The 13,346-nt window shown below is 36.2% G+C and overlaps 1 protein-coding gene across 1 annotated transcript in view; it reads left to right on the top strand.

The window, feature by feature from the left end:
- ryr3 (ryanodine receptor 3) overlaps positions 1 to 13,346 on the top strand; it is a 132,543-nt gene that overhangs the window by 45,817 nt on the left and 73,380 nt on the right. The window contains exons 5-14 of the mRNA XM_067417529.1: positions 836 to 934; positions 2,434 to 2,454; positions 5,819 to 5,893; positions 6,242 to 6,320; positions 7,141 to 7,253; positions 9,475 to 9,574; positions 9,696 to 9,789; positions 10,025 to 10,099; positions 11,601 to 11,757; positions 12,359 to 12,523. Of these exons, the coding sequence (XP_067273630.1) occupies positions 836 to 934; positions 2,434 to 2,454; positions 5,819 to 5,893; positions 6,242 to 6,320; positions 7,141 to 7,253; positions 9,475 to 9,574; positions 9,696 to 9,789; positions 10,025 to 10,099; positions 11,601 to 11,757; positions 12,359 to 12,523 (978 nt within the window). The remainder of the gene's footprint in view (positions 1 to 835; positions 935 to 2,433; positions 2,455 to 5,818; positions 5,894 to 6,241; positions 6,321 to 7,140; positions 7,254 to 9,474; positions 9,575 to 9,695; positions 9,790 to 10,024; positions 10,100 to 11,600; positions 11,758 to 12,358; positions 12,524 to 13,346) is intronic.

Here is a 13,346-nt window from a genome sequence, read left to right as displayed (position 1 = left end):
ATAACCCTCCGTAACACTGAGATATCTGCTGTAATTGCCGGAGAGACAAAGATGATAAATATTAACCTTTACCATCATGCTTTACAATCACCATGGTCTCTCAAATGTATGTTTAATGCCATAAAGGGTAATCTATCTTATGAGAAACACATAAATACATAACTGTAATCATTTATATATAAATATATAATTAAACATATTATTAAAATTAATCTATTTTTTAAGCTATTTTTTTATTAATATTATTGCATAAATTGTTTTTTATATAAATAATTGTAAAAAACAAACAAACAAAAAAAACAATATTCTAATAACATTAGAATTTTCCCTTTGTCGTTTATGGCTACAGATGTCTTTCCACAGAGGCATCTGTCACTCTACTTAGCATATTCTCCCAACCGACATATCATTTTAAGACCCTAGAGGTCATAGGCCACCATATTGCATGGCTTTTTTGTCCATGCAGATTATGAAAGGGTTTATAAATTAAGTAAGACTGTACATGATTCAGACTGTAATTATCAGAAGGTGACGGAATGTTCACTTTCTCAGGATAGCTGAACCAGACAGTCAAGGCGCTTTAAATAGCAGCCTGATAAACAGATGCAGGGTGGGAGAAGACTTCTCTAGACCAAGGGTGGAGTTCACCATTTGCCCATGTAAATCCTCGCTGGGCTCTCAAGCTAATCCCAATGAACACATATCAAAAACAAACCATCTATTTAGACCTAATGAAAGACTTTAATTTGTAAACATTGCCACTCTACCAATTATATGACTTTATCCATAATCAAAAGTAAGTAGAAATACACACACTACCTCTCTTTCTTTGCAGTATTTTCCTCCTGACCTATGCATCTGTAACTTTGTTCTGGAGCAGTCGCTCTCAGTGCGGGCTCTACAGGAGATGCTCGCTGGACAGAACGGTGAAGGAGTAAGTAAAAAAATCACATCGATTACAGCATTACTGTACTGAATATACTGTGTCTCAGCCTTTATAGTAAGAATGCTTTAAAACCTTTTACTTTTGAGTAGATTTACCATGTCAATAGGAAAGCTTAATGGTGCTGAAAATGTATCCTGAAGGTAAATAAAATTATAATTTGTGAGGCTCCATTGATGAGCAAATACTAAAATTAGTGACGGGATAACCACTAATTATATTTGTACATCAATAAAATATCCTATGCATTTTGATATAGACAATAACCTGTGTTTTAAAAGCAACAGAAAAGAAAAGCAACACATTCTTGGCAGCATTGCGTTTTATTGACCTGTCATGGAAAGTTATAGTAGCTGGAAAATGATACGAACTACCAATCAAAAGTCTGGGGTAAGTAAGATTTTTTTGAAAGCAATTAATATTTTAGCATTTGATTAAAGATCATAAAAGCACATGAATACGTGCCGTGCACGGATGAATCATTTATAATAAATATCGCATCATTCTGTTTTAAAAAAAAGATTTGATAATAATTAAAACATTGATAATAGGAATAAAGGAATGTTTCTTGACTGAAGACTGGAGTAATGGTATAGAAAATTCAGCTTTGACATCACAACAATAAATTACATTTTAAAACATATTAACATAGAAAACAGTTATTTTTAATTGTACTAATATTTCATAATATCACTGTTTTGACTATTTTTTGTATATTCTTTCAAAAACATGAAAATCTTACCAACCCCAAACTTTAGTTTTTATCGCCCAAACTATCCCATTAGCTGTAGTTGACCTAGTTTAAGTAATCATGAGTGATGACATTGATATTGTGTAGTACTGACCATAGATAAATCACAACTACAATTAACACTGGCAGGTTTGATTTGGAAAATTCAATGAATTGGCCATCAGTCCTTCATTGCCAGAATTAACTTTACATTTTCAATATGATCCATTATCCATTAATCATTCAAGCATATACTAACTAACAAATGCAGGTGAGGTATGTTTTTTCAAAATTGGATAAAATACTGCCATCCTTTTAATGCCTATAGTGTCGTACCTCACCTTCTGCTTTGCATAGACTAATTACATTGCTCTAAATGTCTATTCTGCTTTCAATAGAAGGTGAAATAAATAAAAAAATCTGTTTGCAATCATATGTATATATATTTTTATTTTAGTAGAATGACTTCACAAATATATATATTTTATTTGTTATTTCCGGTGTTTTTGCTTCATGGGTTGCCTCATCATTTGGCAACATTCAGCTCATCATATCCAGTATCCATCCAATATAAATATTTGACTTTTATTTCTTAAAAATGAATGTAAAGAAAAAAGAAGAAAAAAAAAAACTGGACCAAGAATAGGTATAATCAATAATTGGTTTTTGATGAGACATAATGAACTGAATGTGCTGATATGGCAAGGGTTTTCCAACTGCCTTCTTTAATCATATCTGTATCTTTGTTCATCATTGCAAGAATCCTGATCATGAGCGATGGGTATGTTCACAATTTGTTGACCAACAAGTATGCATGAATCTCAATCTAAATTATGAAAAAAAATTTAACCTACATAATTACACCTATTGCTCTTTTTTTGAGCATCCCAACAACAACATGTCATTAACTGATTTCTAAGTGTGATTTAACTCATGACGTAACCCTACTAACCTGACCTTACAGTTCACAATGCTGTCAGAGAATCAAGGTCTCGCTCCTTTATCTCAGACTCATCTCCCTCTTTCCATTTTGATGTTATGATTGAAAGTGTGAAAATGTTCCTGTTGCCCAAAGAAGATAAATGAACTTGTCAAACCTAGAAGCTAGTGGCCCAGAATTATGTAAATCTCCAAATAAGATCTACTGGCTATGCATGTTCTGCACAGGGCCATTGGAATGCTTTATTCGCCCTCCCTTCAGCACAAAATGGCATGCCCGATATTTTATTTCATGCTTTTTTTTTTTTTTTTTACTGCAGCATTTTGAAATGAGATGTCACAGCATATATTTTATAGCTCTTTGCTGTCTATCTGTTGTGCTAACATTAATGTCTAGCAGAGAGTTTTGGAAAACCATTATTCAGCAGAGTTTCTATATACCATACTTTACTATAAAGATCCCTATCATGTCATTTATGTAATGAATTCAGTGTCTGATACACCTGTCTTACAGAAACAAATGCATTTTATTGCCTTTTTGTGTTTATTGTAGTTTGAGATGTGAACTGTGTTTCTTCTTGCATTTGGGATCTAACACTGTCAAATTTCAGGAGTACCAATGACGAGGAAATGATATGGAATGCTGATTCCAGAATGAATGTTTCTTGATACATGAATATGCCATGATTTTTCAGTCTTTTTACTCTTTTTTTCCTTTTCTTCTTTGTATGTTTTGCTTCTTTTTCAGCCTAAAAATAGTTCATCATGCTACTTTATAATACTCTACCGTTCAAAGTTTAAAGTCAGTACGTTTTTTGAAAAATTTATGTTAATTAAGGATGATGCATTTAAACTAGGGCTGTCAAAATTAACGAGTTAATAATGCATTTTAACGACACAAATACATTTTAACGGCACTAATTTTATTAACGCAGTGCACATTTTCTGTTTGATCCATGGCCTAACCTGTATTTGGAGAAATTGAGATCAGCCATAGACGTAAAGGATGCCGCAGCAAACATTAATAGTGAAAGAATAGGGTTAACATCATTATTCTGAAACAAGTGCAGTTATAGCTACATTAGCTACCATATTTTCTTTTTTCATTAGACTCCAGGTGGAAAGGAAAGTGCGTTTTTACACTGAGCACATTCTCTGCAGTCCAAGTCCGAGCGCGATGCACGAATACACTGCAAGTTCACTCTCACTCGTATCCGAGGTAAATCATTATCACCATCAACAATTACAGTACATGTGTTTTATTAAACTAAATACATTACAATCAGCTAAAACGAGTACACAGGTTACTTTTCTGAACAAGAGCGCTCCCGAGTTCTTGTTTCTCATACTGTTCATGTGAATCGTGGCACAGTTCGGCACGCACACACAAAATACCGGAAGTTCAATAGATAGCGCAGCTCTTAAAGGGGCCACACTATATTCTTACTCGTTACAACCTCCTCCAGGTGTGGTGTGGTACTGGTGCTCTCCCAGGTCCGCATGACAGCTTTCACATTACCAAAGTTTCATATGAACTGTGCCCTGTTCTGAACTAAACTGCCAGTATAAAAACACCCTTTTTTATATTCTTAAAATGAGAGAAATCACAGAATTTTTAAGCTTAGGCTTAAGAGATATGAACAAGTTCTTTGAAAAACATCTGTGACCTTTGATAAATGTCTAGTCTTTATGCTCTGTTGATTATGGTTTTACTAATAATAAATGAACATTTGCATAAAGCATGGACATTTGTCCATACCCATGCTGATTACAATATTAAAAACTTGAAACATATTAATTTAAGACACGTTTACAACTGATAACAGACTCGTGCTGCCGAGTCTATAGCCATTTTTAAAAAACATCTTAAGACACATCTCTTCCAACTGCACCTGACCAATAAAGAATAGCACTTAACTATCCATACATTTTTTGTTTGCCCCCCCCCCCCCCCAAAAAAAGAGAAAAAACAAACAAAAAAACTGTGCTAATTAACTGAGACTTCTTACAGCTCTTACAGGTTGTTGGCCTTGTTTGTTTCATTGCTTCTATTGCTCTCCCCTTTTTTTGTAAGTAGCTTTGGATAAAAGCATCTGCTAAATGATTAAATGTTAAATGTTAAATGTAAATGATAAAAATGTGCCATTAAGTTGCAATTAATCGTGAGTTAACTCATGACAATCATGTGATTAAGCGCAAGTAATTTTTTAAAATCGATAGACAGCCCTAATTCAAACCGATCAAATAAGTCATTAAATACCTCTTTAAAAATTTACTTCAAATAAATGCTGTTCTTTTGAACATTCTATTCATCAAATAATAATAAAAAAAACTATTAAAAAGCACAAAATCAGATTATTATCATGATTTCTGAAGAAGACTGGACTAATGGAGCCTTCTTCCAAAAACATAAAACCCCACCAACCCCCAACTTTTGAACGGTAGTGTATATTTAGTTTATATTTATGCATCAAGATGGCTTCTTGACCTTTTTATCAACAGTCCAGACATCTTGCCATTTTTAGTAATCTGACAGTGAACACAGTAGTCAGATTTACCAGGAAAAAACAAACAAACGTGCAACTGTTTGGAAGTTGCATTTTCTGGTAAATGTGGTGCTAAACTGTACAATATCCCAGTGACATATAGCATGTAATAATATTTAGTTGTGTATCATCTGATATTTCAGTAGGACAGCAGGCATACAGCAACAGCTGGGAGTTTGGAACACAAGTTTCAACTTTCCTCTTTGTCAAAGTCATTCGTTTTTGGACTGCCAGTGAGGGGTTTCAAATGGTGTTTAAAACTCAAACAGATCATGATCAGGATTACTACTACACTATAACTGAACACTATCACTGGCTTCAGACTAAGTTTTTTTTTAACCTACATTATACTTATATTTAACTAATAAAAAACATCTTTTTCCCCCATTGTACTCAGAGGCTTATAAGACGGGTAAGTATATTTATCTTGTGGGTAGTTTTTACTTTTTCATTCTTGTTTTTTCCACACCCTCCTCACATTTCCTCATCTACGGTACAACAACGAAATTTTGTTCTCGTTCAGTCAGCTGAACGAGAAATTCCCATTTAACATCCGCCCAGCATGTTCTTCCCAGTGTCAGTGTTTTCTGTTTCAGTGACTTTAACTTTAGGAACCCTCTCCTTGAGTGTGCTAACAGCATTTTACTCTCTCTTCTGTAGGCAGCACAAGGAGGTGGACATCGGACACTGCTCTACGGTCACGCTATCCTCCTTAGGCATTCCTTCAGTGGAATGGTGAGAATGCACCACACAAATTGAAGCCAGTGGGGAGAAGGATTAGGCAGCCTGTCAAAGCTTACAGCTCACACACATCAACTTCATGATCAATGACTCCCTACAGTGTATTGTGGGAAGATGGGGATAAGTGAAAATGCTTTAACATCACGAATGACAGGATGGCTTATGTTTAAATTGAATAAATATGTGTTTATATTGTTGTTAAACATTAAATATAAAGCTTGACGCTTACTGAACTTGTTCTTCTGGAGGCATTTACCCATAATGCATTGCTACAGTGTAGTGAAACCTTATTTGTCACGATTTATTAGTAGAATTTACACTTGTTTCTTTGTTTTCCAACAGTATCTGACATGTCTGAAGACTTCCAGGTCTCTAACAGACAAACTATCTTTTGATGTTGGCCTAGAAGAGGATTCAACTGGTAACAACAACAGAGTTATTTTAGTATTATTTATACAGTATTATAGTATTTATTCACATTTTGAATTAGCTTTTATTTTGAGATTTAAATTATTTTATAGAACTACTAACAACATCAGTGTTATTTTAGTGTTGTTTACATATTATTGCAGTATTTATTAATATTTTATAAATTAGCTTTTATTTTTATATTTACATTTTTTTTTAGTTTGTGTTACTTTGTGTTAGTACTTTAGTAGCATTTACCATAACTTTACACTTATTTTGTTCCATTTAGCTTTCCAAGTTCCAAGTTTTTTAATCTAAATTTTATTTTATTTTATTAATTTTGTATTTTATTTTGTATTTTTATTTCAATTTACAAAAATATTTTTAATGGTTTTTAGTTATCAAAAACAACACTGAACAACATCTCATAAAATATGCAATGCTCTGTGTAGGTGTGCTTCAAGGGACTCAAAAGTTAAATTCATGACAGTTTTAATTTTTTAATTTTACAGGCCTCTTTCCGGCTTTGATTGACATTTCAACTGTAGGTAACAGATGCAGTGCTAGGACTACTTCCCAAGCTTTGAAAAGAGATCCAAAATTAAACACAGATATCTTACTATTTTTATTTATTGTCTCACCCAGAATAGAGGGACATGAATATAATCCGTATCAACAACTAAGTTTGCGAACACCCAAAAGATCTTGTAGGCAATCTCAGTTCATCAAAGTCAAAGATTGATTGAAACTTTGACAGCTGTAGGACATTGACGAGCTGTTTCTTTATTTACATCTGGTCAATATCCTTTAACTGATGATTTGTTCAATCAAAGGGGAAGCTTGTTGGTGGACAATTCACCCGGCATCCAAGCAAAGATCAGAGGGTGAGAAAGTGCGCATTGGGGATGACCTCATCTTGGTCAGCGTGTCCTCTGAGAGGTTCCTGGTGAGTACCTGGTGTTTTTTAGGGTTAAAAGAGCAATGCAGCTATTTCCATACACCAAATGTCTTTCAAGCCACACTGAAACACAATATAAATAGTCCATCTAACTCACGTAGTGTTTTCCCAAGTCTTCATAAGTCATACAATAGCTTTGTGTGAGCAACAGACTGAATTATTTTATCTCATACATGAATAAATACGGCCATGCCCTTTTTTAAGTCTTGATTTAGTTTTTTTGAGAAATAGTTGTTACGTACAAAAGTGTTTCAGGGAGTTCAGAAACAGTGCTTACCTACTGATAGAGAGAATAACTTTGTGCTCTGTATGTGTTTGCAGACCTTTTTCATACTCAGACAGTAACATTACACACTAAAGAAAGTTGAAAATGTAAAAAACCATAATATATCCTCTTTTAAAGAATGGTATGAAAGTTTTAATGTTATTTATTAAAGCTGCAGTCCGTAACTTATTTTTTGTTAAATACATAACCAGCTAGTATTCAAAACTATCTTCTTACCGTAGCCCAATTTACAATGATTGTAATAATGTGTTATAATTTCAGTGATACTGGTAACTTTCTGTGGGAAATTTGAGCATGCCACCGTTCATCTTTGCGTTATTACATCACATCTAAATACATCAAGTATGAGTCTCGGCTAGGCTATATCGCATGTGAGGATGATGCAGGTGGCGGATCATTTATAGCCTTTTCTCAAAGCAGCTGTAATAATTACATTTATAATTTTCATGGCGGATTGTAATCTAGAAAGTTCCGTATGACAATCATCGATTTATTGTAATGCCTTTTCCCCCCAGTTGGTTAGAACAAAAGATTTAAAAAAAATAATGTTTCGATTAAAAAAAATCTTATTTTGGTCACTTCCAAGACATAGAATATGTGATTCCAAAGTATAGTATCCACTTTAGTGTGGTGACTGACAGCCAGCCACACAAACGCCTCAAAACATTAGATTTATCTGCGGTAAGGAGCCGTGCCGATGCACAACTCGCGTAAAGAAGATCACAAATCACTGCAATTGCAGGTTTCAAATAGAGATGGCGACAAATGGGCAAAACTTATGGACTGCATCTTTAATGTTTTTTTTTATGTCCTTATGGACTGACAGTGTATAAACAATTTTGAGTTATTTAGTCTTTTAATGGACTCAGGCCCTTAGAGTTAATGTTTAAAAATCTCCAGATACACTTTTAACTTTAAGCCATATAAATATATAGTACATAGACTGATAGTCTGTAGTAAAAAAAAAAAAAAAATCTTCCATAATTTCTCATTATAATTTCACTTGTGTCTGGTAAGATGACTTCACCAGATGTGCTGACAGTTAATATACCTCTTTCATGCAGAGGGAGCCTATCAGGTTCAATCAAGTAAGCTGTCATGGTGACGTGCTCAGCCTGCCAACAGAGCAAACCCAAACCTAGATGTACAGGAGAATGGATGGACTGTTTTACCCCATTTATGGCCCACTTTTGTCTTTCAGACTTATTGGATTATATCTGACCGCCAGGATGCAAATTTTTTTGGGTGGTCTAAAACCCCTAATAAAGTTTTTAACCCTGAAAAGTATGGCGAAAATAAAAATAAAAGCATTTATTCAAAATATAAATCTTTGTACCATTAAAAATGTCTTTACTGCCACTTTTGATCAATTTAATGCACCCTTGCTGAATAAAAGTATTAATGTAAAAAAATCTTACTGACACCTAGCATAGAACAGTAGTGTACATTTAAACAAGTATAAACAAGTATACACATTACATGAGACATTCCTTGGAATTCCTCGGAAATGGTTCACCCTTGAAAGTCATTATTATAATTCAGGCACTGCTCTCATTTGGTATGGTCAGTTGCATTGTTTTTGTTCCAGCTATGGATTAACTAAAAAAGACTTTAAGTCCCTTGGAAGGGTTTGGAGACTGCTCATGCACAGAGCTAGTGTTCTGGGAAAGGCAGTCGCTGTTTGTATTTTCTAGACAGTAATCTTTTAAAAACAGATTTGTAACTCAGATGCTGACAACACAGACAGGCTGGCAGCATCAAGGCCACATGGCAGTATCTCTTTTCCTGTTCTCTTCCGCTATGTCTCTTTTTCTCTTTCTCCCTTGCTCTCACTTCCTTTATCTTTTTTTTTCAGATTCTGCAAGTCTGTTCAAGCACAAATACATGCATAACAAAACACTTGTCTCTTTCTCTCTTTTGCAGCACCTCTCCATCTCCAATGGAAGTATTCAAGTGGATGCTTCTTTCATGCAAACACTGTGGAATGTTCAGCCTACCTGCTCCAGAAGCAATGTAGCAGTGGGTGAGTTAAGTTAATGTTTTGTGCTTTCAAAAATCTAAATCTATTACTTTTGTCTAGGTTTACTAGTTACAAAAGCACAGTTGATGTTAGGAATTGTCTCACTGTTCCCTTGTCTCTGTAGGATTTCTTCTGGGTGGGCAAGTGATGCGCTTGTTCCATGGGCACGACGAGAGTCTCACTATACCAGGATCCGAGCAAAGCCAAGAGCAACAGAAGTGAGTCTATCTATCTGTCTGTCTTTCTGTCTGTCTATTGTTCTATCTTCTGTCAACTATTCTATAGTTCTATGTCATTCTATATTTCTATTGTCTATCTTTTTTCTGTCATTTTATCTATCTATCATTGTGTCTATTTGAATAACCATCGACAATTTAAGAAATGGGCAAAATCTAAAATATCCATGCATCCATATAAGAAAACATGTCTGCTAATTCCTTTATTTCCCTTTAGAGTGGTGAACTATGAGACTGGCAAAGGAGGGTCCAAGGCCAGGTCTTTATGGAGATTGGAGCCTCTTCGGATAAGGTACACACTCACAAACACACATTGCGTTTCCATGTTTTATGGGGACTTTCTATAGATATAATCATTTTTATGTTGGACAAACTGTATATTCTGTCCCCTAACCCAAAGGCTACCCCCAAACAAAAACTTCACCAAAAAAAATCTGCAATTCTAGATAAAAACAAAACAAAAGAAAACATAATTTAGTATGATTATACACTGTTTTCCTCATGGGAGGAAATTCATTAAAGGGGGGGTGAAACACTCAGTTTCAGTCAATCTCATGTCAATCTTGAGTACCTATAGAGTAGTATTGCATCCTTCATATCTCCGAAAAGTCTTTAGTTTTATCATATTTATAAAAGAAATATGGGCTGTACCGAGTCTTTCCGGAAAAAACCGAGCGCCTGGAGGCGTATCGTGTGGGCGGAGCTAAAGAATGACGAATGTGCACAAAGCGGTGATGTCCTCAAGCGTGGAGAAACCCATCTCAGCTATCTCAGCTAATACCATAGGCTAATACAGATAATGATCCACAATCAAATCTGAGGCTGAAATAAATTGAACAGGAGAAACGGCAACATCAGGATGTCCGTCTCTGTGGTATGTACTGTATTTAGGGGCCTTTGTGTGTCTTTACGCGCAGTTTATGAGGACATGATTCGGTTTATGGACTATTGTATGTGACTAGACCTTAGAGGTAGCAAGCAAAACGGTTTTGCACGTCAGAGTCAGACTAGTGTTATACAGAACAACAATGGAGTAACCGTTAGCGCATTTGAATGACGAAGCACGCGATCGTGTCATTTACTGATGTTTACTCATGCGACGGTAGCCAATAGCAGAGACATTTGAAGTTGATTTACTCACCGGCTGCTCTGTCAAAAACACACTTCTTTGGTATGATTTGGTGAAGTACTGTGACAGCAGTGACCGTGGAAATCCACTTTGCGACGCGACTGAAGCGATGCCTTGAAGCTTCCCGTCATTTCTGCGTTCAAATCGGTTCAAATGCAGCGCTGCCTTCCCGGAATGCTGTGCTGAAGCGTTGAAGTCGCTCGACGTCACCCATAGGAATAAACTGGAGCGCGGCGCGTCATAAGTGTTCACGGACGACTGGATCTGCACCTGAGAGACTGTTTACTGCGTGCATTTCCTCTCTCTCCCTCTAGTTGCGCGCGCGCACCCTTCCGGGAGAAGAGCCCGTACAGCCCATACAAGGACCTTACGATCTATTTAACGTCAAGTAGACCCATACTCGAAAAAAACTCGCCGAAACTTGTGAGAAACCGGAAGGAGTATTTTTAACACAGAAATACTCCATCAAACGTCCAACATTAGTTTTTGAAACTTTGTCTATGTTTAGGATGGGAATCCAAGTCTTTAAAGGTGTAAAAAGCTCAGTATGCATGAAACAGCATTTCACCCCCCCCTTTAAGCATTAACATTTTTAGCTTCTCATATTTGAAGATGAAAAAGATGCATACTCACAGAGGAGTCTTTTTTCCCCCTTGAATTATAGCTGGAGTGGGAGCCACATCAGATGGGGTCAGCCCTTCCGCCTTCGCCATCTCTCTACCGGTCACTACCTGGGACAGACAGAGGACCATGGCCTGATACTGCTGGACAGAGAGAAGTCTGACACCACTGCAACTGCCTTCTGTTTCCGGGCAAGCAAGGTTTGAGCCATATATTTTACATTTGTCCATAGATAGAAGTTAGATGTTGACACAAATTGAAAAATAATTACTTTTCTGTGTCAAGATATAACTTTGTTGTTATGACAACAATGCCTAAAATGACTTCAAATAATACACAAGTTTTAAATGTAAAATTAAGTGTTTTTATTAAATTATAAGCTTTAGATATCTGTCTCAATCACTTTCATGTCTCACCGAAACCTTGATTTTAGCTTTAAATTTTAGTTTGTGCTGATTAACATGCCAGAAATGTAGTCAACTTATTCAGAAACATTCCTTGTATTTAATAGAAAATTCCGTAATTGAGACAAATCAATGCCTTTCAGAGCGAGACAGCTTCATCATTGGACAGACTGACTTTATTAGATTGTAGCCCTGCTAGTCAGTGCTTAGATTCTGTAATTGCTACATCTGTTTCCCACTTACTAATCCTCAGTGCATTCTTACTGTATATTGGAGTTTCATTAGCCTTGCTCTGCGAGAGGTCACAGACCCAGCTGCCCTACTGTCTATTTTATCTCTATAAAGCTTATACATGACCACATGGCACAAATTGTTCGATTTGTCTTTCCCTTCGCAGGAAAAGATTGACTCCAGCCCAAAGCGTGATATTGATGGTATGGGGATTGCAGAGATCAAATATGGTGATTCAGTCTGCTTCATCATGCATGTGTCCACGGGCCTGTGGCTGTCCTACCAAGCGCCTGATGCAAAATCTTCTCGCCTGGGACCACTGAAGAGAAGGGTGAGAGATAGTGTGCTTTTTTGTCCTAAGAGGCTGAAACTATCACCGAGCTCCCTCTCCAGGTCAAGCTTACATATTTACAGCAACTTTGAATGACTCAGATATCTTTTATGACATCATGTGCCGTATGTTATGATCCCGTTAAAGATTATGGGGCTCACAGGATGGTCTAATGTTGGCTCAAGCTTAACCGCAGTGGCTTCTGTGTAGAGTGTAGGATATACGAGGCCATGGTTAAAATGTGATAATGAGGTAGGCATGGTGACAGTGTGTTTTTGGGGAGTGGTCAGGATTACACGTTCACATGGACTGCACATCTTTCCAGCGTTGTGGTATGCAGCTTAACTCTGGGCTATAGGCCAGAAAAAGCATGTCACCTTTACGCACAGTCCAGGCAGCCAAAGTCATAACTTTGGTGACACTTGATTCGATTTTCGCTTCTAAAATATTGAACCAATATTGAATTTTTTTAGCTTATGAAGCCTGCTGGACAAGAAGTCTGACTTTCATATGAGGAGGAGGTGCCAAGGTGAAGATAAAGCCCATATATTTGACTCAAAACCCCTTTTTGCCTTAATGTGGCCACTGAAATTATCACAGTAAGTGGCCTGAACCAAAGCAATAATGTTGACATGACATGCTTCTTGAGCATCTTTTCCATATGCTAGATTAGAAAAGAACTGATAAATACAGTGTGACAACAAACTTTTGACAGTGACCTGTTTAGTGCGATGTGCCTTTACATTATAGAAACACTGGTAATGCATCGATACATACATAGCCGGGCGACCGACATAATCTGATGTAATGTGGTGTTCAAAAC

Source organism: Pseudorasbora parva, chromosome 15 (genome assembly GCF_024679245.1).
Source record: "Pseudorasbora parva isolate DD20220531a chromosome 15, ASM2467924v1, whole genome shotgun sequence".
Lineage (NCBI taxonomy): Eukaryota > Metazoa > Chordata > Actinopteri > Cypriniformes > Gobionidae > Pseudorasbora > Pseudorasbora parva.
The sequence above is the reverse complement of the archived record's forward strand: the minus strand, read 5'-3'. Positions and strand labels throughout refer to the sequence as shown.